This window comes from Sander lucioperca, chromosome 5 (assembly GCF_008315115.2).
Source record: "Sander lucioperca isolate FBNREF2018 chromosome 5, SLUC_FBN_1.2, whole genome shotgun sequence".
NCBI classification, from domain to species: Eukaryota; Metazoa; Chordata; class Actinopteri; order Perciformes; family Percidae; genus Sander; species Sander lucioperca.
Window position 1 is genome coordinate 22,118,600 of NC_050177.1, and position 27,217 is coordinate 22,145,816.

Genomic DNA, 27,217 nt, shown 5'->3' on the forward strand with positions numbered 1-27,217 from the left:
AGCCCACCCAATGGACACGACACATCACTGAATAGATTCTCTATGTGCAGGACATACTGTATGTAAAGATATTTATTCTTAATGATGAAAGATATAGTTCTGTATGCAATGCCCTGAAGTGGTTCAAACATGCTTTTATCAAGTGAAATTAAATTCACTCGAAATATTTGACATTTAAGCCATTAAAAAGGCTATGGCAATCAACACCATGGAAGGTGAGTCAAAATTTAATTTATCTACAATTTTACATGTTCCTGCAGCAAATGCAACCATTTTTTATTTTTATTTTTTTTTAAATAAAAGTACAATGACACTCTTTCAATTAGCTGGTAGGCCTGAATGATCCCTTCTCTGACAACAAAGAGGAATACATAAAGTATGTCGATTACTCTTCTACTTTTGTTGCTAAATTCCTGGTGCACATCCAGACTGGCAGAGAGAAATCTGACTTGGTAAAGCTTACAGTAGCTATAGCCTGGGGTGCATTCATCGTCGGGCTGGACTCCCACTAGACTAGTGCAGCGACGAAGTGACACCGATTGTCGCGATTGGGAACAGATGGAGAGGACTTTCAACCCTTTTCCTGTGATTAACTCTATTGTAAACGTACAGTCAGTGGTTTTCATAAACCCACATGGCAACCAGTAGCTACGTGCAAATCGCCTTTCAACTCCTCAGGAAGTTGAGTCAAATCATGGCTCCGCACTTCTCAAACACTTCTGGGAAACACTCTCACAGCTCGTGTCTTCTCGCCGCTGCCGTGTTCAGCGCTCCGCTGTCGCTTCTTTACAAAACACAAGCTTCACCCTTTTTAAAACAGCACAAACTGTTCACTGTTGAGGGTGTCAGTAGCCTCTACGTCCCTCACAGCTGTGTGGTCCGAGCCCCCCGACATTAGGATTAGAAAGTAAAGTGAGTACTTACAGAGGGAGAGGAGAAGCAAACAGCCTGCCACTTTGTGCCCGATGTGAGGGTTGTTCGACAGCATCCTGGAAGCAGTGGAGTTGGTGGAGAAAGCTCGCAGTGCATGGGCTTTCTGACTAAAAACAACAGGGCTTTCCCTTTTCATAGTTTCACGGAAAACGGGGAGTGTGTTTGTGCTCTGCCTCGGAGGCATTCCCATTTTCTGAACGAGGCGCAGGGACGCGCTCTGCTGGCGGGAAGGGTTCACTGAGCTCAGCTAGCAGGCACATACTGCCGCTGCTGCCTTCAAGTTCTCTGGTGAAACTACTGGTCCAAGCTGCGCGGTTTGTTCACAACTCCAATTTATACAGAGAGAACTTTAATCACAGGGCCGTAGTCAGGATTTCAGAGATCAGGATTATTTTCATTAACGATTACTCTGTCGATTAATCGCTTTATTAATAAATTATCCACACAAAAAACTGAAAAATGCTCATCTTCGTTGTGACATCTTCTTGTACTTGTTTTGTTTGGCCAACAGTCCAACACTCAAATATATTAATTAAAGGCTAAAGTGATGTAAAACTGAGCAAAGCAGCCTAACATCACAATTGAGAAACTGCAACCAATGTGTGGCCTTTTTGTTTAAAAAATGACTTAATCTATTAACTGATAATCAAAGTAGTTGTAGATTTATTTTCTGTCCACCAACTAATAGAATATTCCCCAAGCTCAACCCACCCTCTAAATATGTTTTGACTAGCCACCAAAGAGCCACTAATTTCTTTTTTCACATTTCATTTTCTCCATTACCTGAACTAGCCTACATGTAAATTTAATATCACCGCATGACCTACATGCTGTTTCAAAGACCACACTGCTAACCAAACATAGATTACCAGAATCAATCAATATAATGTAAAGTCCTCCTGTAAGTTGTGTAGAACAACTAGCATGGAAAGGCACAGGTGGAACTAATTGCATTAATTAACAATGGCTCCATTCCATTTAGGTCTACCAGTAAGTACTGTTATAAATAACACCTGTGCTCTTCTTGCAAAGTCAAACTGTCTGTTGTGAAAAATGTCAGTCAGGGCTCACAGTTCATGTCCCTGACAGTGATACCCTCTGTATAGTAGAGACCAGTTTGAATGATTTAACCTCAGTGCCTTCCAGTCAGAAACTTGCTCAGTGGGATACTGTGCTGCACTTGGAGAAGCCACAGGGAACATCTTATCGATCCTTTTTTGACCTAGATATTTTAAAAGTGTCTCAGTTTTTGGGAAGGACTTGTGTCTACTAAAGTCATACTTTATTAACTGAAATTATTAAGAGCAAGACCCCTACAAACCCATGGTACACCCACACAGGTGTCTTCAGACATCACTTATTTAGCCTCATTAGACCTATTCTCAGGACATCTGTCTCACTTTCTTTTGCGTTAAGTTGTACTTGTTAAAGTGTGACAACTTGCACATGTATCATTGTTATTACAGATTGGCTACATCATTTATTCCCAGCATAACTTCAACCTGAGCAGTGGCCTAATTAACCACAATAACTGAAAACAGCCACGCAAGTGTACTGGGCATGTAAATATGCTTACTGAGTTTCTAGTTTGACATTTTTACATGTCTGGCTGGCTTATTGTTACAACTACATTTAACCGAAACATTTTTAGGGTTTTTAGTCACACGTGAGTTTCCTGTTACAGGACTTCTGCAAAGATATGCATATAAAAAAAGTTAAATTGTGTTTCTTTCACAGATTTGCTCAGTTATGAAATGTATCATTTGAAGGGAATGGTTTTCTGAGGGCTGTAATAAAGCTGACGGCTTAATGATCCTGCAGAAATGAGAGATATGTCTCAGCCCTGATCACAGTGGTGGCTTGATTTAGCTTTTAAATGATAGAAAATGAACATTAAAACATGCCCACTGTCTGTCATATGTGCGTTATAATCACTTTAGTTTTGATTAAGCAATACTGTCTGTAAGGATGCTTTACTTACAGTAGTTTATTGAAAACACCAATGCGATGTGCAACAATTTAAGTTCCAACAAATACTGAAAATGAAAACATGGTCTAATTTTGATTGTATATAGTTGAAAGAATAGCATTAACTTAAGTGACCTCTGTGTTCTGAGCCGCATAAATGCCACATTTGGCAACATGGGCGTTCCACTTTCACAGCTTTTCTGTAATGTGCATTGTAGAAACAGCATCCTGATATCCTGGGAAGGCAGCATTTATTCAAATGCACTTTGACATATCTGTCCAGATTTGTGAGTATGAACAAGTCTCTCCCACAGCTAAAAACAAGAAAAGCAAGTCATCCTTGATTTTTGTCTCCAGAGAAAGTAAATGAAAGGGCACATTTGTGGACAGTGACGGTTACTTTATTTTATAGAAACACAGTCTGCTGGCAAAAGAAGAGATTGTGTCTGCAGTTCGCTGTCACTGAAGCAGCTGTGTTTTGTCTGATGAAAGCCTCAACATGGATATGTAGAAAATTGTATGAAAGTTGAATAGTTTTAATGTCCTTTTCGTTTTCACTTCAACATGACACTCTTTTTATAGCCTGGGTGTAACTAAAATGCGTGGATTTGTGGATAGCCGTGACCTATAATTAGGATGCTTCCCACCCAGAATATTTCTGTCCTACACTTTCAACATAACCGTTCTCTCCTCCCTCTATAAGTGCTTATATTCACTGAGCATTCCTGAATAATTCAGAGCTCCCACTTTTCTCTTTGAATCTATGAGCTTAATAAAGTTATAGGGTAGTGCTAATAGTTACTGTAATCAAAAAATACATGTGGTGTGTATAACCTACCCTGGGATACTTATTATTACTCTTATTGTTTGTTAACATTAAATTGCACAGCCTCATACTTTGTAACTAAGATAAAGAGGGGTTCAGGTGTGTGTGTGTGTGTGTGTGTGTGTGTGTGTGTGTGCGTGCGTGCATGTGTGTGTGTGTGTGTGTGTGTGTGTGTGTGCATGCATGTTCGTGCGCGCGTGTGTGTGTAGATGATAAATTGCAGGTTTTCTGTGGGTTTGACTTCTATAAACGGTATCCCATCAAAATAATTTTATAAACATCAAAGTGAAAAATTACATGAGGGACTGTACAAAATGGAATTGTATGCACGCACTGTACAATACGGCTCATTCCCTTTTTTGTAATTTATGTCACAGTTTATTTGCTTGCACAAACAAGTCTGCACTAATACAGTATGGCTCACTCCCAACCAACTTATACCTAAAATGCACAGCTAAAAGCCTTGTTCTGTCACTATTTAGTATACACTCTCAATTACCACAAGATACTCTGTCCCTTTTATATATTGGTGTTTAATGTGGCAAACTCCAGCCTCAGATAGATCTCTCACTTCTTGAAAGTTATAAAACAGGTAGGGAACGGCTAAAACAATGGCATTACATAATGTATAAATGAAAAAAATGTAAGAATGACAAATTTGAAAGTATGCAGACTTTTATTAATAATGCAATGTATGCCAGAGCACCTTCACAAGATCCTTGATGATACATTTAATACACGGATAATACATCATATCTCGAAGAAAAAGATGTATTATGCAAACTAGAAAAGGATGTGATATGTTTTCTTTTTCCTCTAATTCTCTCATATTTTCAGATCCAGGTCTAGACAGCTGGATCAGTAATGTTAAATATCTTTATCTCAGTTATTCTTCTATAACAAAAGTAAAAGTTAAAGAATTAATGAAAACAAAAGCTTTTCCGACATTGAAACCTGCACTGAACCTGAACTGTTGTTGTTATATGTATATGTTTTTAACCACTAGGGGCAACTGAAACAAGATTTAAACAACACAGAAATATTATCATCTTAAAGTTGATACGGCTACATGTTAGCAAACAGTTGCCTATTTACAAATCCAGCAGGCATGGATCAACATAAGCATTACTGAGTCTTGTTTGTGTCCACCTGATGAATGAAAGTTCACCTTTTAACTCTGTTTTGGTCTCCACCAACTCCTAAGGGAAATATATTTGGCTTTTCAGCTGCTAAATGCTCCACTATGTTCACCAGCTAGTCACCAACTTTGTCTGTCTGCTGTTTGGTGCTGAGCAGATAGTGTGCAAAGGGGTTTTAGAGATATTTTCACTTAATTTTGGTTTACTTAAAGTGTTCATATTATGCTCATTTTCAGGTTCATAATTGTATTTAGAGGTTATATAAGAATAGGTTTACATGGTTTAATTTTCAAAAAACACTATATTTTTGCGCAGCGGGTGCGGTATTACATTCAATTTATCGCACCGTTGTGACGAAAAGAGAGCTGAGCCAGAAGGCAAAGCTCTCGATCTACCGGTCAGTTTTCGTTCCTACCCTCACCTATGGTAATGAAGGCTGGGTCATGACCGAAAGAACGAGATCCAGGGTACAAGCGGCCGAAATGGGTTTCCTCAGGAGGGTGGCTGGTGTCTCCCTTAGAGATAGGATGAGAAGCTCAGTCATCCGTGAGGAGCTTGGAGTAGAGCCGCTGCTCCTTCGCGTCGAAAGGAGCCAGTTGAGGTGGTTCGGGCATCTGGTAAGGATGCCCCCTGGGCACCTCCCTAGGGAGGTGTTCCAGGCACGTCCAGCTGGGAGGAGGCCTCGGGGAAGACCTAGGACTAGGTGGAGGGATTATATCTCTAACCTGGCCTGGGAACGCCTCGGGATCCCCCAGTCGGAGCTGGTTAATGTGGCTCGGGAAAGGGAAGTTTGGGGTCCCCTGCTGGAGATGCTACCCCCGCGACCCGAGACCGGATAAGCGGATGAATATGGATGGATGGACTATATTTTTGTTGTACTGCACATTGCTGCAGCTCCTCTTTTCACCCTGTGTGTTGAGCTCTCTGTTTTAGCTACAGAGTGAGACATCTCACTTCTGTTCCATCTTTGTTGGGAGTCGCACATGCTCAGTACCTAGGTAAGGACTACTAGCCAGTCAGAAGCAGAGTATCAGGGCGTGCTCTGACAGTACCTAGGTAAGGACTACTAGCCAGTCAGAAGCTGAGTATGAGGGCATGCCCTGACAGTATCTAGGTAAGGACTACTAGCCAGTCAGAAGCAGAGTATGAGGGCGTGCCACGCTAGCAGCTAGGCGAGCATTATAACGTGTGTTCCAAAGTGACCACGTTTGTCTCTGAAGTAAAGGCTGGACTACAATAGAGCTGTTTGGAGCAGTTTGTGAACAGTGTTTTCTGTTGGAGATGGTAAGTCCCTTTGGGGTGGACTTTGGGCTTTTTCACTTTGTAAACCTATAACGTGCACAAAAAAGATATATAACACAATAAAGGAAAGGGAAAAAGCCAACAAGCATAACATGAGCACCTTGAATCTCAGGAATGAGTAAAATTTACTTTTTTTCCTCACAATCTGAAGCCTTAATGACAAAGTTATTATTGATTTGTGTAAAAGCACTCTGAAAAAGCAATTTAGATTTCTTTAGTACTCAATTCAATAATGTTCCTCTTCTGTTCAAAGTCCCTTAATGTTGCAATCCACATTTTCACACATTCATTTCATCCATTGATTTACTTCACATGGTCTGTTGTTGAAAAAGCCAGTTGGGAATGATTACATAAAGCCCTCATTCTCACTATTATCTCATTCTTTCAAAATGTTCCTTGCTCTGTCTTTATAAAAGTATATGCTGCAATGATCCAGTTCCCTAATTGTGATCAATACTGTTTCATGTTATTCAGTTGACTGCAGTTCCTCAGTGCTGCTTATAACAGGCCAGATCTTACACCGGTGTTTGGTGGCTCCACAGCATAAAAGCCTTTCAGAGCACAGTGGTTCGATAGCTTGTTAGTATGGCTTACAGTTTCATGACAGAGCCTGAAATGCAAAAGAAGACACATTCATATAAATATAAATCTGTCACTTTTTAAGATGAGTCTGGTATAAGACTCATATACAGTAGTCTTTGCTGATGTAATGGTTATAACTCAGCCAGTCTCTGGGTAAAATGTACTTTTAATCTTCCTCAGTGTGTTTTACTGATGGATGTTGGGGGAAGTCTCAGCTTACTGTGTGTCTCTGACTGCAATAATGCCGCAAGAGGAGCAGGCAAAGATCAGTTCAGTTCATTTTCATTTGGAGGGGGTAGAGACAGAGAGAGGCATATATAATGTAGCTTACACTGCAGATAATGATTAGGGAAGAAATGCATCTCACCTTTCGTTCACCTCGTTAACCCTCAGTTTTGTCAGGATTGATGGCATCAGAAAGATGTGTTTTTACATTCAGAATTTCATGATCAGGCATACTCAGAGGATCAATCAGAACCTGATAGGGGACAGCAGGATGTTTCCATGAAGAGGGGATGTGGACGCTCCAGCTCTCAGGCTGCCCAAAGGTCCCTGGGGACAAAGACCAGCATTTTCCTTTTCAATGTTTTTCCAAATTGCACGGCATGGTGCTGAAGGAATGTGACAGAGTCAAAGCTGTGGCTTCTTAAAATGTCACAATGTCTGAATCCATTTGAAATCATGTATCTGCAGTGCCCTGCAGCACACCTCCTACAGACACACAGGGACACTGAAGCTTTATTTTCAAAGTGTTATGAATCAGTTGAAAAATAAATGTCAAATTATTATTTTATTTTAAGATTATTATTATAGCAGGTTATTGTCAGATACAGTCCACATTGGTACATAAAAACAATCTTATTTTTCCATTTTCGCCAAATAAATATGAATGGCATTTCCTTACATGCAACTATTTCTTAAAAAGGTGTTAAAATATCAAGATAGATGTGAATCTTATCTTACTTTTATTCTTCCTGACTACTTTCTGTCAGTGGGAAAAGCTGAAGATCACTGACTACTACAAAAAAACTGATCATTACTGTACAAAGAAAATAATGTCATACACAAATTTAAATGATCTGCTTTGTGCCCATCTATCTTGTAGAAGCAATGGATGCAGTTTTTCAAAAAGTGTCTGTCTCAAAATGGGATCACACTCTTCCCCTGGCTATTAAAAAGCATTTAGAAAAGAGTTGTAGTTGATGTATGCCAAGGCTGGACTACCAACGAGACAGTGACAGCTGACTTAAGGAATAGTTTAACATTTTGGGAAATACAAGAGTTAGATGAGAAGATTGATACCGCTCTCGTTGTGCATTAAATATGAAGCTACAAGCCAGTTAGCTTAGCTTAGCACAAACAGCTGGGCACAGTGGAACTTCCTGTTGAACTATATGGCTCCTGAAATCCCCAGGTTCGCTGTGTTATTGGGTTAGTGGTAATTATTTTAAATGTTTTTTGTTTGTTGCTTGCAATGTTATGGCATTTAGGTAGATCCTGCATCACTACCTGCTTGAATGGCCTATTTAAAAATCTAGCATTTACTTATTTATTTAATATTGTGCATACATTGTCCATATTCCTAACTTTATTTGTGTGATTACCAAAATGTAACTGCCACACTGTAAACCTGGAGCCAGGACGTATAGTAACGTATGAGTAAATGTTTGTTTACCAGCTCTCTAGGCAAAATATAACGAAGCTGTAGTCTGCTGTGTGCACTTGTAGCCTACTTGATGGACACTTAAAGGTGACAGGGCACATACACAATGCAGAGTGGGAGGAAGGGGGTACCATAAGGGTCCTCAGTGCATTTTTACCCCAGGCCCCTTAGTGAGTTAATCCAGCCATGTGTACCGTCACACTGGAATGAGCATGCCCACAAATAACAGCATTTCCACCTTTAGCATTGTACCATACTCAAGTTAATGTGGTTTGCATGAACATTATTAATGGCTAGAAAGACAGGATTGACAGATGCAAAATGACACCAACCAATGAATTCTCCATGTGCACTCCAAAGGCGTACAGTGTAGTCAGCGGATGAGGTAAGCACCACTTGATCATTGTCAACAATCTGCAGGCTGGACCAGAATAAAGAGACACGAAATGAAATGAGAGAAGGCATTTCTGGCAGAGAACTCTAAATCATCCACTCCGTTGATATGTCTGATGGCAGATGCACCCTGGGCAGCATCTCGCCTATACTGATTGTCTGTTTAAGACCTTCCCACACACAGTTTCTACTATACTTTGTCTATATTGCAACAGAAGGAAGTTCTGCTGCTCCTGCTGCCCCGACACCTCAGACTGAGAATGATTGGTTCCACTAAGGATGTACCCACGGGGACTTTTAAGTACCATACAAAGCTAAAAGTTAAGGACACAACCCAAAGTCTAATTGCTGTTTGACTGCAGTTACCCGACAATTTGAAACTTAAGACAAGATGAATTTGTGACTGTTATAAAACGTGTTGTGTATTTTACATACCCAGTAATTCTGCTGGTGTGGGCACGCCAAAAGTGTTCAACTGAATAAATGTGAAAAAAACAAACAGGACATGTCATTTTTGCATGTTCTGATGGCAGTATCTCTTCATATATTCTTCATATTTCAGTCAATGGAAAGAAAATAATGTAGCTAACCTCTAGGTGATTTTTGCTCAGGAGCAAACTTCTCCATGTTGTAAATATAGATGTAACCAATTCGGTCAGCAGCGTACAGCAGCATGTCCTTGTCTGTTTTAGCCAGTTTTATAATCTTTTGTTGGTATCGAGACTGCAAAATGAATAATAAATAAATGAAAAAAAAAATAATAAAATGTTTAAGTGCTTTTCAGTCATAGCACTGACATGTTAACTATTTATATTCATTATTTGGTTATGGCTGACTAACTGCTACCCTCCCTTAATACATATCCCCAGATTCCACTCCATACAAAATATGTCTGGCAAACAAATTGTGGAAACTAATCATCAAGGAACAATAATACATGAACATAAAAGCACCTTGAAATGGTTAAGAGCCATTGTTGCTAGGTAACAAAACACAAGTGGGTTATACTAGCAAAGCAAAAATGTTGTTTTAAGGTTTTTTGTGAAAAATATTAACATTTTATGTTTGATAGCCTCAAAACACAATTTTTGCTTTCTTTAGGAGGATTTCAGCACATTTTACAGTATTTCAGCTTCATGCCCCCCTGTTCACCCACCTCCCAATATTAAGAGTCCCTGCTTTGCATTATGTAGCTGCAAGGAAGGTACCTGCTAGTTGTTAAAAAACTAGAACAAAGTAAAGAAACAGTGCACCACACATTATACTGTTTAATCAGCCATTTTGAAGGTAAAAGTAAGAACAGGAGAACTGGAGTGCTATGCCTTAATATCCAAAAGTGAAACCAAGAAATGTTGTTGAGTTAAATATCTTACAGCTTTGAAGCTGCCCACAAATTTTCCTCCACTGAGCACATTCCAGAGATTTATGCAACCTTAAAAAGAGAAAACACATAATTAACAGTGTATTGAAAGACATTGTGAAAGGTTGTAAAATGCAATCATGCGCTGTAATCAGTGCTGTTATTAACACTGACCCATGGCTCCAGACGACAGCAGAGCTGTAGCCGAGGAAAAGTGCTGTAACTTGGAGTTCTTTAGGAAAATTATACTTGGAACACTTGTATCCAGTCCTGTGTAACAGACAAAAAAACATCAAACAAATGCAATGTTCTGAACACATCAGAGTTTTTATTGACTATATTCGTCATTCGCTTTGCTCCAAAATCACCTTCAACATTTTGGTGTTCAGCTAGAAGAGGGCTGACAAACCGACACTGTATACGTCCAGACACCACATTCCACACTATTATCTCTCCATCGTAGCTGCTGGTGGCGATGAGAGATGGAGGACACTGCGCCACACAAAGGATGTCATCCTTATGGCCATTTTTCTGAGGAAAGACAAAGTGTGAGTCTCTCTAAACAACAGGATAAGAAGTTCAATAGTTCAACCACAGTAGTTTTATTTCCATTAGCTTCCAATTTATGGAAGATTGTTGTCTTTGTTTGTATGTAAAAAAGATATAGTGTATTACATGTCCTATCACTTCAGCATGTTTTTAACCAACCGTAGTAATGTGTTCAAAGCTTCAAAGATGACACTGGCAAGAAAAGTGCAAAGTTTCATAACCAAATAGTATTTTCTAACAGATAAAGCCTGATATGGAACTAATGGTACAGAACCTTAAAGAAATACTAGATATCTTGTTTCTTTGGTCTCTGCAAAAAGGGAAGTGAAAGCGAAATAGCGCATATTTCCCACTGTTTTAACCATACCAATTAAAGAAATGATCAAGGAGTTTGCACAACACACAGAATAAGTAAGAAGAGGTGTGCACCAAAACTTCAAAGAGATGTCTATAAAGAGCCAAGGAGTCTTATTCAACAGTTGAGAGATTGGTGGGTGAACAATGTTATGACTGTGTATGAATGTCAAAGAGGTTTCATTGAAGTCTTGCTTTTTCTTACAGCACTCTGGCAAAGTGTGTCACACATTTTGAATCGACTGATTTGATGTCAAACCCCTGAGCAAACAAGCCAAACATGACTCCTGCCACTGTATTTCACACTGACACAAAGCAATCCATCTTGTGCTTTACAGTATGCGCTTCTTTCACTGAACTCAACAGGAAGATGTTACGCGGAACGATGCTGTCAACAAGAAACTGTACACAAATCAGGAAAAGCAGATGGCAATTTTGACATAGGCTCTGATAAGTGAAATTACTGTACAATATATTCAAAGACCAAGCACAATATTTAGCTGAACTGGGACAAGTTTTAAAATATTAATGAGATGCAACACAACACTGACCATCTGGAGAAACAAAAAAATCACAAAGACACTAATATCTACAGAACAACCCATTGATCTTCCTCCTGCAAGCCATTAATGAAAAACAATTCCAAGAGAGGGCTCTGTCAAATCAAAGGCGTCACGTTTCTTTCTGGCCTCTGTAATGCATTATTTCTGCTCTGTTAATGGGCCTCTTTGGGGGTGAGTGTACCCTCCAGCCATAATGACAGAGATGGAAGGGGACTCTGCCGCACCTCCTACAATGGATCATACAGCAATACTTAGAATGAATGTTCCCTCCTACAGCTCATGTAGAGAGAGAACTGCCCTGCTGGTAGAGGTAGAGGTAGTCGGACCACTTTATACTGGTCAAATGAGATAAAGGCGCTCTAGTCTGTGTGATATTATTGAGGACTAAAGGGACAGTGTTGAGAGCATTAAGCTGCATTCATTATTGTAGTTGGTGATTTTACCTGAAAGTGTGTTTAGAATAGTAGAAATGTTTAGGAAAATGAGTTTAGTTATTTGTGAAATATCCTAACAATTACTTGATTGATTGCCATGCAATTCGGTCCAGATATCCATGGTGCTCGGACGATAAATCCACATGATTTTTAGTGATCCCCTGACATTTCGACTAGCGCCACCATTAGGACAACATGTTCACTTGTCCCATACTTTGTTCCGTGACTAAGTACCTGCAAAACTAATGACTCCCATCTACCTCAGCTGCACTTTATGTTTAGTGATAATGAGCAAATGTTAAAGCTAATGTTAAATGCTAACAACGCTAAACTAAGATGGTAGGTTTTGTAAACATTATACCAGCTAAACGCCAGCATGCTAATGCAGATTAGCATTTAGCTCGAAGCACCACTGCCTTAGTACAACAAATTGCTGGAGAGTCTTGCTTATTGATACAGCATAGTTGTTATATATATTATAAAATATAATATAATAATAGTCTAAAGGTTGGGCATTCACATTAAATGAGTGTTTTTTTTTCACAATTTACCAAATATAGATCCTCAATGATGAGAAATAGAATCCCTAAAGAATACCAATGGTGTTAGCAGCTATCTGACGTGCCTTGAATTACTAAACTGTGACATTTTAGAGGATCTAATCATCTGCATTTATTGAGGTGCTGTTTGAGAAACGTGTTGCTTTTTGAATACACAGTAATCATGAAATGATCATATAATTTTAAAAGTGTGCAAGAAAAAACTGCAGGGGATAAAATATTGAGCTAACCCTATAAGACATTGTGGTGGGAGTGCATAGGGCATTTGTGGCACACCTTGTGTTCTAACTGAGTCAGTGATAAAAGCATCTTTATATTTCAGTGAGAGCTCAGACTCTCTGGAGCAGAGCCTGCACAAACGTCAGGTATACTGACAGGCCAAAGCTCGGCTGCACTGGGAATTAGACAAAGCAAAAAACTTAGCAAAACTATGTGATGTGAGGACATCACCAATGATGTGTTTGGGAAAAGTTTCTATATTAATATATAAATTAGTATATATACAACATGGGTACAGGAAGACGGCAAGAAACTAAAACATTTCAGTTTGTAATAGAAATTCTGAAAACTGAGAGAAATGGGACACAGGGAGAATAAAAGGGATGGGGTAACTTGCTTGAGTTGAAAAAAAAAGGAAATCTGCAGGCGATGCTTCACAGTAGGGCAGAGATCAAGGAGGCTTTGTTACCCATCTTGCTCTGAGATTTCTAGCAAGTCAGCAAAAAGGAATCTTAGGACCAAAGACTACAGTGTCCTCCGTGTGTCTGTGTAATATGAACACACAACAGGCAGGGAAGCTTTATCTTTACAGGCCTGAAGGTGCACCAGTGACTGAGGCAGAGCCAGAAAGAACTGGCCAAGCACCTCTATATAATGCACAATGATGAGCGTTTAAATGGTGTACTGCAGAGCTTTGTTAATTATTTTATATAATACTTGCTTTATAAATGTAGAAATATGGATCCTTGTAACCACTGCTGTCATAAAAATGTAATGGAGTAAAAAGCATAATATTTGTCTCTGAAATGTAGTGGAGAGGAACTACAAAGTGACATAAAATGGTAATACTCAGGTGAAGTGCCTGAAAGACCTCAAAGTTGTACTTAAGTCAAAATACGTCATTACTTTCCATCACTAGAAAAATGCAGATTTTCTAAAAGTATTTTTATAAGTAAAAATACACAGTAGCAACCAAATGAGATGAATGCGGTGGTAATTGAATAACTACAGAGCTCACTTGCCTGATGTGTTTGTGATCATGCATTCAGTTCACAACAAAAACACCCCATTTGTCCTCTTGTCACTTTAAACACAGAGAGCTGTGCTTTTTAGAAATGGAAGAATAATGATTGGATCCATCCATTGTTCCTACCGCTGTTATCTCGTCCGCCTGAAATAAATGGCACAGGGGGAATACTAACTCTCAGCCGGAGCCCATTGAACTACAGTGGCCTACCTTATTATTTTGGTCTGACTGAATATCTATTCTCAAAGTTATCGTCAAGACAATTGTCTGTTCATTAATCACCAGATCATCCTGCCATGAAGGCTGCGGCCTCTGGACGTGATGAAGGTCCTCAGGTATGTCCTGACAAAATACAGATGCACAGTCAGAAAACATCTCAATATTAATACATTATGTTATGTTTGGATCAGAAACATTGCTGGTAGAAAATCCTTGTAGCACATTAAAATTCATATTAACCAGACAATGACAAGAAGTGTCATGCAGCAAAAAATGTGCACACTACTTTTTGGTTCTATAATGAAATTCAAAACAGGCTATATACAGCATGAACTCTCAGTAGATTTTTTGCTATTTCAGAATGGAGTTCAGCTGGTAATGACAATGTAAACAAATGCAAATGGTATGCGATATGATGGAGGGATGGAGGAATTGGAGAAATAATTGGAATGGGATTTCTGACACACAACTGACAAATAAAACCTAGCAGAACTCATGTCTTTTGTACTCACTGGGTAAATGTCAATCATCCGGTCCCGGCCGACAGACATCACATAGCTTCAAAAAAAAATTGCACAAGCTCAACTTGAATTAAAATGTATACTGAGCCAAGAACACTTGACAAATATCACATCATTACTCACACATTCCTGTGAACTTGCAGAAAGATGCAGTCGCACACTTCGTGACATTCACCATCTACAGGAAAGATTGAAATATTTTTCACAATTATTAGATAGTATAGTATTTCCAACTTTTTGTTTTGAGGAAGTAATGAAAATGTACAATACATACCCTTCTTTAGTGTCTTTAGGCACTGACCATTGTTGAAGTTCCAGATCTTTAAAGAGCCATCTCTTCCACCTGTGACGAGTCTGCAAACACAAGAACATACTGTAGTGTGATGAAGTAGTGGCTAAATATTCTATTCACAAGCTGCTTCATGTACTGTACCTCCTCCCTTTGGGGTCAAAAGTCATGCATGTGATGGCAGAAAGGTTGTGTGTGCCTCCAAACTCGAAAACCTGACGCCCAGTGTCAAAATCCCAGACTTTTACAACCTGAAACAAGGAACATTTTGAGTTAATTGTACAGTTGTTACACATCAGATAAATATGATTATGTTCCTGTTTTAACACAGGCTGGATTAATTTTGTCAGTGGAAATGTGAAGTTGGGTCATCTATCTGCGTGTGTGATGTTGAAAAGCACATATTTACTCACAGATCCTTCAGTGCAGCTGACAACTTGACGGAACTCCTCATTGTAGCCGCAGCACATTACAGTCTCATTATGTGAAACAGTCAGACGGCTGTGAAGCCGTGGCCTTACAGAGGCAAGAGATAATAAAATGAATAAAAGGGAGATGAATATTAAACTGCTGCAGTCATCTCTGAAGAAACAAAAATCTTAGTTATTGTATCTTTTGGGTAAAGTGAGATGTTAATCCCTCAATAACAAATCTTCAAAAGCATCAGCTGTTTTTTTGTTTTAGAATTTCACAAACCATCATTCTTAAATTAGTTCAGTTGAGGAATATGTTTTCAAAATATCTTCAGAGTACATTGGGTTATATGATGAATAAAGCACAAAGGCATGACAGCCAACCTTATCTTCAGGGAGAGCATAGCCATACAGTCTGCTGCAATGTAAAAGGATTCCAGAGCAGAGGAGTACGAGCATGCAGATATGTCACCATGAATCCCGCTGGCTTTGGGGTCTGCTGTAAACAGGCAACACTGATCTTGAATATCCCAAATCTGAAATGGGAACAGTGAACAGCGTTAGAAGAAGTATTCACATAATTCACCTAAGCAAAATCAATACTAAACTACTCCATTACAAGTAGAAGTACAGAAGCATTAGCAATAATGGGTACTTAAAGTATCAAAATACTAAACTTATCATGCAGAATGGCTCCTGTCTGTGTTATATTATACTACAGCATCATTATAATTAACGTATGTAAGCAGCATTTCAACAGGTTGGGATGGAGCTAATTTATTCTGTAGTTTAATTTTCAATTAAAGGTCCTATTACATGCTGCTTTTTGGATGCTTTTATATAGGCCTCAGTGGTCCCCCAATACTGTATCTGAAGTCTCTTTTATATAGACCTTAGTGGTCCCCTAATACTGTATCTGAAGTCTCTTTTATATAGACCTTAGTGGTCCCCTAATACTGTATCTGAAGTCTCTTTTATATAGGCCTTAGTGGTCCCCTAATACTGTATCTGAAGTCTCTTCTATATAGACCTTAGTGGTCCCCTAATACTGTATCTGAAGTCTCTTTTATATAGGCCTTAGTGGTCCCCTAATACTGTATCTGAAGTCTCTTTTATATAGACCTTAGTGGTCCCCTAATACTGTATCTGAAGTCTCTTTTATATAGGCCTCAGTGGTCCCCTAATACTGTATCTGAAGTCTCATTCCCGAAATTCAGCCTTGGTCCAGAATTCCAGCCACTAGAGCCAGTCCCACAATGAGCTTTCCTTAGGATGAGCCATTTCTGTGTCTGTAGCTTTAAATGCTATTGAGGAGGAGAGGGAGGGGGGCAAGGTGGAGGGTGGGGGTGTGGCCTTGACCAACTGCCACTTTGCTCGTTTGAAAGCCATGATGTCTCTCTCTCTCTCATGGGTGGGCCAAATTCTCTGGGCGGGCAAAGCAGAGAAAGGGGAGGTAACCTTTCCCTTTATGACGTCATAAAGGGAAGATTCCAGATCGGCCCATCTGAGTTTTCATTTTCTCAAAGGCAGAGCAGGATACCCAGGGCTCGGTTTACATCTATCACCATTTCTAGCCACTGGGGGACCATAGGCAGGTTGGGGGAACTCATATTAATGTTAAAAAAAACTCATAAAGTGAAATTTTCATGCCATGGGACCTTCAAACATCAGGTTTTATAAACTGATTATACATGTCTGGGTAAAACCTTAATCTTAAAAGTAACTAATAACTTTAACTGTCATAGTGGAATGTAAAATGTAAAAACTCAAGTACTGTAAAATGTGTCTCAAACTTTTACTGAAGTACAAAACTTGTGTATGTATTTCCACCACAGCTGGTTAAAATGTTCACAGTGGTTAATTCATATACAGTAATATGAATGCTGTACTTCTTTGGATCATTTAGAACAGCGATTCCCAAAGTGTGGTGCACGTACCCCTTGGGGTGCTTGTGGTGCCTCTAGGGGGTGCACGAGAGGAAAAATGTAATGGTGTAATAACTACACCAATACTTTTGGTGTTTTTGCTTTATAAATTTTGAATTAAAAACTTACATTTTAATAAATAAATACTGTAAATGTACCCAAAATGCACTTCAGTTCCTGCCAGTCAGGCTGTCTTTACATGTAGGGTAACATTGCTAGCTTTAACGTTGAATGTAGCCTACTAGCTAGCCTAGTAGCTGAAATAGTTTATTTACTCAAATATGCACAACTGGCTTAATCAGGGAAACTGTCAGGTGGGACATCTAAAATTATAAATCATGAAAGAGGAGCTAGAAAGAGAGAGACTGAGGAATCGGAGGCGAGAGAAACGGAGAGATGCATTGGGCCGAAAGGACCAGGACCGGGAGAAGAAACTGAGTGGGAGACAGAGAAAGATGAGATGAGGGAGACTGTAAAGGAGGATCAGAGAGCACAGGCAAATCAAGAGGACATATGCTCATCATCCAGGCAAGTAGGGAAAAGAGGCAATGAGACTGGGCATCAGACTGGAAGATAACAAAGGAAATATGATGAAACTTATTTGGGTCTGGGCTTCACTAGGACTGGCGATGCAGATTGCCCAAAGCCACAGTGTGTGGTGTGTATGAAGCCCTCTTATCTATGTTGACCACCTGAACACAAAGCATGCCAATGTAAGTCAAAAGCCCCTTAATTTAATTTGGCCATAAAAAGAAAAGATCAGGGGTGCATCAACCCAGTCAGGATGCAGAAGGGGGTGCGTTGCTTAAAAAGTTTGGGAACCGCTGATTTAGAACATACAATATCAGCAAAACACAAAAATGAGTCATGAATTACTTTCACGGATCTGTCTATGGAGACAGAGAAGATCTGACTGTCCTCTGAGAAGATGCAGAGGTAGATGATGGGAGCAGAGTGTCCTTTCAAGATGCCGGTTGGTTTCCTGAAAAAATGAAAACAGAATTAGGAGGAGGCCTTTAAATGTCATGGTAATTGTCTTGAAGAAAGACCACTGACATCTGGTTCCTCACCCCGAAAAATGTGGGTTCCACATGCGTATGAGTCTGTCCATGCCTCCAGTGACCAGCAAGCTGTGCTTCTGACAAAGGTCAAAGGTCTTGACACCTTTGTAGATGGTGAAAACGGTCTGGTCACATGCTGCCCGGAGCTGTGGAGTCCAGCTCAGTTGGACCTTCTTGGTCTTACCTTCATAGCAGGCCTCTCTGATCTCACCCAGCTGCTGCTCAGCGTCTGTTAGAGGCAGCACACGGCCTCAAGAAGAAGAAAAAAAAGCATTTTATTGCCAGGCCATGTGTGTGAGCATCGATCAAGCATGCTTTGTGGAGAAAGGGTAAGCTATTATCTGAACAAATGACAAAACTGGCAAGTGGACATGGCAAACCACGCACACACACACACACACACACACACACACACACACACACACACACACACACACACACACACACACACACACACGCTGGCATTGATTGGTGAATTTGTGATAGATGAGTCATCATGAGTCATCCCCCCAGCTCTCCTACCAGGCTGAGTAATGTTCAACACCCAGTTTAATTAATGCACACTGTAGTTAAAATGCCTTTTTTATCATCATTTTCAACATTCATCACTTTTTATCGGAATCTTAAATCAGTCACGGAGAATATGCATATGTAAGAACAGACATAAGTTTGTGTTTTAGGTTTATTAATTTACCTATAACAAGGGAGGAAGATTCTTCATTTGATGAGGAGACAACAGCTTGAAAACCTTGAAAATATTTTGCCTACAGTTAGAGAGAAGAGTTAGTTGCTTGCTAGTCTGTTTCAGGATGTAAAATGCCACACCATTGAACACAACTTGGTACACAACTTCTGCAGATATTGTAATATGTCATTTGGCTGAACTTAAATTAATTTCTTTGTAAGGGAAGTGTGGAAGTGGAAAGGTAAAATGTCACCTGTGTTACCCAGTCCTGATGAACCTTCCATCTGACAAATGTCACATTTGGGGAAAGCACTGCATTGTCAACCGCAATGTTGGGCATATTTTCAATCTTAGGTAATTTATTCCATAATCTATAAAAAGAGAAGTTGAGATGTGCAATCAGGCCTGAAACTGTGTCACATTTTCCGAGACACAAAGCCTGTGTAATACATGTCATTTATTTGATTGGCGGGGGACATATAGGAAGCAAAGGTATTATTTTCCACTCGGAAGTTCCTGTGATAGTTGACTGCCTACCTGGCTTTCAGTAGTTCACAGAGTCCATAGACTCAGTTATCTACTTTAACCAGAAACAGTGCACAATCCCTACTGTGAAAGACACTCCATCTATCAATCTCACATACATGTGCTTTCATCGTGAATACATTAAAATGTGCCACATTTAACTGAAAAAAGAGAAATACAAAATAGCTTTTTAAATGGAATTGGCCATGATACTGGTGCAATTCAATGATCTACCAGTCAATAAACTATACTGACTCATTGGAACAACTAAAATACTGCATGACACATTCCCAAAGGTTTGTACAGTATAGCCTGGGGGAATTATAAAATCCAATGCACTTTCTTTAATGACATTTAAAGAAATATGAATTTCACAGCTACGAATCTAATTTGACATTCTCTCAGTAATAGCTACTTAATAAATTAACAATATTCTTACTGAATTGGAGACATTGTAGTACTCAATGTGATTGAAGGCAATAACATATTTCCTTATACTGCTCCAGAAATCTGCCTATCAAAGCTCAATATTTCATATTTTTGTGATTTGATCAATACATTGTTATATTTTCAAGAAAACATGACAATTGCATTATGTTATCTGAACATTAGAGAATTCAACGTTTGTATAATGGCTAATTGAATAAGTGAAATAAGAGTGCATGTGTGTAGTAAGTATTTAGAAAAGCATAATTACCTGAGGGTATCTCCAACAGAGGATATTAAAATGATAGTCACACATCCCTGAAAGAAGTAACCTCCGCCAGTATTAATCTGGTGGAATATAATAAATGATTCTTGCTTGAGAATTGGAACAGGTCTGAACAAAAGGACCTACCTCCATGTCTCCATACAGAACACAACATTTATCAGGGCCAGTGTAGCTATTGAGAGGAAAAAACAAACCATTAATGGGACTTATTGTGACATTTGGAACAAATGTTAACATGCAGTTATGTTGCTCACCCGTAATCTAATGTCAAAGGCACTGTGTCTAGTGCATTGATCTGGCAATAAGGCTCCAGAGTGGAAAGCTCATAAAGTTGGAGCTCTCTGTCCCTGCAAGATAACGAAGACACACACACAATAAACAAAGCTAGAATAGTCTGGAACCTGCAGTAAGAGTAAGCCTAATCAATGTACGCAATAAATCCTTTGGTCTTTAAGTCATTTTTATTTATCATATTACCCCGTTCCGATCATCAGCTTATTGAACTCTGTCATCAGAGTAAAATCACTTGCCCACTTTGACTTCCTGTTTGCAGGTCCTTCCTTCTGTAAGATATGAACAAATCAATATGTCACAAACGTCCACGTTTCATAGGTAGAGGTAGATTTGATGCAATATGATAGAATAGACTATATAGAATATTTGTGAAGATTCAGCTGTAGGTTGCCAATTAATATAGTATATAATAGGGGTGGTACAGTTCACAAAACCCACGGTTTGGTTCGTATCACGGTTTTAGGGTCACGGTTTTCGGTTCTGTACGGTTCTTGTTATTTTTTCTTTTAATCTTTAACACTCCAGAAATATACTTCAGCATATGATATATAGCTTAATTATCCACAATGTAGGATACATTATTAAATAATTATATAGTTATATCATGTAATCATGCACAAACTGAATTTGACTTTACTTTAAGCACATTACTGGGACCATCTCTGAGGAAAGCTAGGTGAGATGTTGATACAGCAAGAGGGAAGACATTGATGATTTCAACATGCTTTTCATTTATTTGGCAAAAAAAGGAGAATGTGTATTGCCATCTACAGGAACTTTTGTGCCTTTTTAGCACATGAATATTGAAATATTACAGAATATCAATTGAAATAACTTGCATTTATCAAACTGCCAACTTCAGTGTAGCTCTTACAAAAATGTATCATTTAAAAGAAAATGAGAGGAACTCTTAAAGCTCCATCTTTTGAATAAGTCAGAATATGTTAAACATAAAAACAGTTTACATTGTTAGTTAATTTCCTATCCTGGCCTGGGCTGGGACACACAGTCATACGGTTTGATAAAGTACTTATTGGACTTATCATTGCACTTACAATAACGAGCGTAGCTGTCAGGTCCTCCTGTATACGTCTCATCTCCATTTTTTCCTGCATCCACCGTGTGTGTTTGTGTGTGTGCGTGCGTCAGTCGCGGGGAGAACTGAGCAGCCCCGCCCGCTGCAGAGACCCGACAAGATCTAAACTGCAGCCGCTTCAGCGACTTTAGAGTGAAAAAACGTTACAGTACATTGATGTTAAAATGTTTAGGTTGGCAGGACGGTCTGAAATGTTTTGCACGGTCTTTAGCTGTACGTTTTGTTGGTAACATGTCCACACCTCTTCTTTCGCGTGAAAGGGAAACACACTGTCTGAGGTCACATAGGGGCACCTGATGGGCACGAGGCTACATTGCGCATGCGTCGAACCGTGTAGCACACACACGCTCCGAACAGAGACAAGTGGACCGAGCGGTTCGGATGTTTTTTCATGAACCGTGCCACCCCTTACCCACCTGCTTACTGAATATAGTGTAAAGTGTTATGATATTTTGTCCTCACTATACATACAGAAGAGTGACAAAATAACACAATCATCTTAAATCTTCTATACATATGGACAATATTAGGGGTGAAGTCTGGTTTGGCCTATAGACCTCCATTGTTGTCCAAAAACTACATTGATGAACTATACTGTTGCACTACATATATGCTTAGATCAGTGTCTGTGTCAAACCAATGGGCTTGGGGCTTGACTACCACAGGGTATTGGAAGATGGAGTAATACACGTTGGTTTTGATCTTTATATGGGATTTTTTTGTCTGGATGCAAAGTACATTTCCAGGAGGACATCTGGGGTGTGGCTCACATGGCAAATATCAGGCTTTGCCCCTCTCCTTCCGCTCTCTGTGTGTTGCCGTTCTCAAAATCTCTTCACTATGGGAAACAACAACGAATTTCAAGCTAGCAACTACACATTGAAAATGGCAAGTTTTGTAAAGAAATTGGAACGTGCAATAAGGCAGCCCTGCTTGGTTCTTTCGGGGAATGATTGGAAAGATTTACAAAGAATATGTTTAGGACATGGGACGTTTCTAGACCGATTGGTGGGATTGCTGTGGACGAAGTACACACAGTGATACATGAGAGCCAAAGAGGTTTAACCATGTATCCAGCTAATTTAAATAGCCCACATTACTGTATTGTGTGAACAGTTAACTTCATTTAATACTGTATGTGGTGTTTTCTTTTGCGGGGTGCAAATGTTCCACCAAAACAAGTTCCTTCCCGAGACTATTTTGCAGAGCCACCGTCGCTGTGCCCAAAACGATCGTGATTTGTTTAAAGACATGCAAACAAGCCAGAGCGGTTTTTTTTATCCTGTCCCAGAATGTATCTGTGGTGTAGCAAGACATTACTCCACATCGCTGTGGAGATAGGTCTGGCAATGCTAGACTAGGGATTGTTGACAATAAGAAAAATATAGAATGACACCAGACTTATCTTTAAAGTGTTCAGGTAAATGTACAAAAGTTAAAACATACAAACATGTTTTTGGTCTTCAGTGGTTTAAGTTCAGGGTTCCAGTAGCAAACAACCCCATCTTCTCGCACTGTTACGACGGTCCCATCATGGGTGGAGTGGATGTTGACGATGGGGATGCCATGACCCAACGCCTTCATAGTGGCCGGCAGGGTGAAAGCCAACTGCTTACTGCGTCTTTCAGTTTCCTGCTTCTCTTTGTACTCCTGCATCATGTGTGTGCTGAACTCGCCCTGCGTCACATGAATTTGTGTTAAACGGGTAATGTTCAGGTTGACTATCCTGCATGTTGATAGTCAAAAATTTTTATCATGGTTATATGTGCAAGGGCGTAGGTATAGTTAAGTACGGGCAACACAAAAGGCTTCAAAAATAAAACAAAGAAATGAAAGCGTGTAGATGGTGATATTATTTCCTACATTTTAACTATGCATATCAATCTAGAAATTATCACAACATGCTTTTCAAATAAATAGTAGTCTTATAGAAATGGTGGTGACATCAGGGATCATGTTGGAGATAAGTGTTTACACACACTTTTAATTGTCTTCTATATCCATAGATAAATTCTATCAATCAAAAATAGAAATTCTGTGAAATTGCTGTAGGCTTTTGTTAATTTACTAACCTTATTTAAAGTCAGATTTTTGTTTTTGTTGAGACCTCATACTTTATGACAGATAGGTCCTTCAGTGTCTTATATTTAATATGTGATTGATGTTCAATTTTGCATAAAAATAGGATTTTGATAAGTCATCAGGGAAAAATACACCCTTGAGAGTGCAGTTGTAAAATTAACGATTTTACTCTGCAAATTAAAAAACAAAGCATACTCCAGTGTTACACCAGAGAACTGGAAATATCTTCCAATCACTTCTTTAAAATTTGCAAACCAGGACATTATTTTTCAGCTTTACAATGCATAAAACCTGTTAAATCGATAAATTATCCAGTTGAAGAAAAAACACTGACAAGATCATTAGGTTAACAGTCAAGAGTGAATACAATGCAGACTATCACTTGGGAAACAATCTCCTTTGAGTCAACACAAGACAAATGTGTTATTGCACAGTCAACTTGGCATTAGAAAAGCTGATGAGTTCCAGTGAGTTCCAGTTAACTTGCTACAAATCCTTACTGCATTACAGTTGTCAAAATATCCCTGTCACATCGTAGTGGTCTAACCTTTTATTGCAAATTCCTTGTTTTAGCATGCATGAGAAGTGTCATAACTAAGGCAATCTCTTTAATAAAAGGCTGCATGCTCCATAAGAAACAAATACGAATTTCATCTCACCCATGAAATCCTTCCTTGGCCTGAATAATCAATCTTCTTAAATAACCCTTGAATCTGTGCATTGCTCTGTGAAATTCAAAGAACAAAAGAATAAAGAACAATGACATTTATTGTCAATTATTCAGGTAAGCTTGTTGTCAGTTGCAAAGAACTGAGACACAGAGAACGCAGAGATGTGAGAATCTGAGCGAGAGAGAGAAAGTAAGATATAAAGAGAAATGTCACACTGTCTTACTGTCTTCGGCAAACCCAAACACTTCTTTACTATACGGCCAAAATTCTTCGCATCAATGGATCTCAAGCCACCCGTTTCAAAATCCTTTACAGGAAAAAATACAATCAAATCATCCAGAAATGAATAGTCAGACTGTCAGTGTGATTTAAAAAAGATGTAGTTTATACAGTACCTCAAATGCTAGTTTCAATTTCTGGAGGTTGTCGAGTGATATCGTCTCATCAATCTTATTGGAAAGGAAGAATGGGGACATTATATGATGATGACATGGGCCAATTAATATTACAATATTAATATAATGATAATGAATAGTCTAAGAAAATAGCACAATAATACCAGTAATAAAGTTTTACTGGCAACAATGCTCCTTCCAATTTTTTTTAGTCTACTCACCAGGCAGTTCACAAAGTCTGAGTGCTAGAGAGGAGATATTAAGACTATGTAATTATCAACACACATGATTAGGGCTCCACCTCTGAGTATTAATAACTATCTGTAAAGGTCACTGCAAGCCATCACCGGCTATGATATGTCTCTGAGATGCTTGCTCAAGGCCTGATGATGAGCCATGCCCTCATGGTGTTAATGGCCCCTCTACAATTTGCCACGGTTTCCTAGCAACAGGTCCTTGATCCATGACACTCTTCAAACTAGACTATCATTAATAAATAACAGGGATAAACAGCCTACTTCCTCACGGATGTAACTAGAGTCGAGGGTTCCCCGCGGTATCTCTGCTGAATTGCAGAGATAATTATTTTATCAGTCAAAGAGATGGATGTGCTGAAAGTGTTCACATCACCTTTGACTGCTTTCCAAATCCCTTTATTAGAACTGCATAACTTTGAACTCCTGAACCTGTTCTGTTTAATCTGTCATGGCACATTGCTCATTACATTAAGCAGGAGTGTGACTGACATCTGCAACTGAAACTCCAGCCTCCTGTAACAGTCCATCATTCCTGTCAGCTTGAAAGCTTGAATTTGAATATACTTTTAAGTAGTTGGCCCAGCAACTATGTTTGTTTTACTTTGGCTTGAAACATGGGCAGCCCTGGCTGTGGGACAGATTGTCCTGCCCGATGCGCTGTCATGTAAATTGATCATCAACTTGATTTAAAATGACACGTTTGACATTACCTTACATTTATTCTGCAGTTCACCTTGTGAGTGAGATATGCTTCAGCTGTAGTTGAGTTTAAGCACTTTGGAGTCTGTAAAATGGTGAGTGTACCAATGTAGCACTCTAGTGACACCTTGAGGCTAAAAGCAGCAACTTTAAGAATGTAGACTCAATGGGAAAGGGTTAAAATCCATGGCAGTGAAATAATCCAAATTTACCTCAACTTTTCAGATGCAGAGATAGGTTGAAATATTTCACATTTACTTTTCTGATTTCACATTTAAATATATGTTGTGTACCTTGAGGCTGCAGAGTCTGAGAGTTAAGTCAATACTGTGTTGTCGTCTCATGATTTGAACCTCATCTCCAAGTGTGACAGAGTGTCTCCGCCTGCTCTGTCTCAGCAGCTCTCGAACCAACCATTCAGGCTGTTCTTGTCTGTCCTCGCTGACACCCCCTCGTCTTGGTGCTGAGCAGTCATCTGTGACTTTCTCACCCCGACAGCCTGGCCCAGAAGTGCTTCTAGTCCTCTCCCCTGCACTCCACAGTTCAGACAGGATGCTGGAGGATTTGAGATGTTTTAATGAAATGCATGCACTGTTCCTATAGTGCATTGTTATTATGGGTAAACATTGTTTTGGCACTCATTAAATGTATATCAGAAGATCCTTATTGTTGATCATTATTATTACTTGACGCAGGGTAGCCAACATGGTTACAGACTTTTTTTTTTAAAGTATAAACTACTCATCAATCTATTTCATCTTAGGAGTGTAAGTTCCAGGTGACCAGACTTCCTGTACTACATGGTAACTGCTCAGTGTTGCCACGGATGCAACTCAAGCACCATGACAACAGTAAACATTGTCTGAATATGACAAGGCAAGGCCTCAACCTATGGTCCCATTATCCCTTATCCAGACATTAAAACTCTAGAAATAAAGATAAACTGGTACTAACAAAACTCAACAAAGACGTGTGATTTTATACTGGTGGTAAGGAGAGCAACAAAGCAACAGATTACCTGGTCACATGTTGGGTTTCTAATCTTCCTGAAGCTGAAGAAGAGCGGGTCTTCTTGCCAAATGGCATCCTTGTTAGATGGTGTATCTTAAAGCTTGATGTGATGTAAACAGCAGACTTCAGTGCAGCACATTTCCTCAGATGCCCAAACAGATTTTAATAAGACAGATCTCACATTAGTCTACCTGACACTCGCTCTAACATTAAACCTGAGCAGAGCAGGTGGCCCCATGGTAACTAAGATACCAAGAGTGACATCTGAGACTACAAAAATAAAGACAGAAGGCTGCACTTACAAAGAGAGAAATAGCTTTGTTAAAGCCATATTCAATCTTGTTTAAAAGAAACAATACATTGCACTGTTTACATTATTCAAATATTTTTATTGGGTTTTGAATTGTTGCACTGTTTACATTATACTTGAATACATTAACTACATTTATAAAAGGAAGTAGTCCATTCTGATAGATATTCCCTACCTGAC

The 27,217-nt window shown here is 39.2% G+C and overlaps 2 protein-coding genes and 1 long non-coding RNA gene across 3 annotated transcripts in view; all 3 read right to left on the reverse strand.

The window, feature by feature from the left end:
- b3glcta (beta 3-glucosyltransferase a) overlaps positions 1-1,179 on the reverse strand; it is an 87,571-nt gene extending 86,392 nt beyond the window's left edge. The window contains exon 1 of the mRNA XM_031297385.2: positions 925-1,179. Within this exon, the coding sequence (XP_031153245.1) occupies positions 925-1,123 (199 nt within the window). The 5' untranslated portion in view covers positions 1,124-1,179. The remainder of the gene's footprint in view (positions 1-924) is intronic.
- A 5,012-nt stretch (positions 1,180-6,191) lies between these two features.
- On the reverse strand, positions 6,192-26,411 carry wdr95 (WD40 repeat domain 95). The gene is made up of 24 exons (XM_036001101.1): positions 25,975-26,411; positions 23,063-23,338; positions 20,477-20,569; positions 20,349-20,394; positions 20,208-20,254; positions 19,239-19,356; positions 18,995-19,064; positions 18,310-18,550; positions 18,116-18,221; positions 15,699-15,850; positions 15,315-15,417; positions 15,046-15,152; positions 14,887-14,966; positions 14,736-14,790; positions 14,604-14,649; positions 14,155-14,214; positions 10,535-10,697; positions 10,341-10,436; positions 10,180-10,238; positions 9,397-9,529; positions 9,242-9,281; positions 8,746-8,834; positions 7,118-7,302; positions 6,192-6,778 (listed from the first exon to the last, which is right to left on the reverse strand). The coding sequence occupies exons 1-23, from the start codon at positions 26,322-26,324 to the stop codon at positions 7,133-7,135; spliced, it is 2,700 nt and encodes an 899-aa protein (XP_035856994.1). The 5' UTR covers positions 26,325-26,411; the 3' UTR covers positions 6,192-6,778; positions 7,118-7,132.
- LOC118495075 lies at positions 24,373-24,819 on the reverse strand. Its single transcript, XR_004897390.1, has 3 exons — positions 24,761-24,819; positions 24,589-24,672; positions 24,373-24,419 (listed from the first exon to the last, which is right to left on the reverse strand). It is a non-coding gene; the product is annotated as an uncharacterized LOC118495075 (long non-coding RNA).
- Positions 26,412-27,217: the final 806 nt, after the last annotated feature.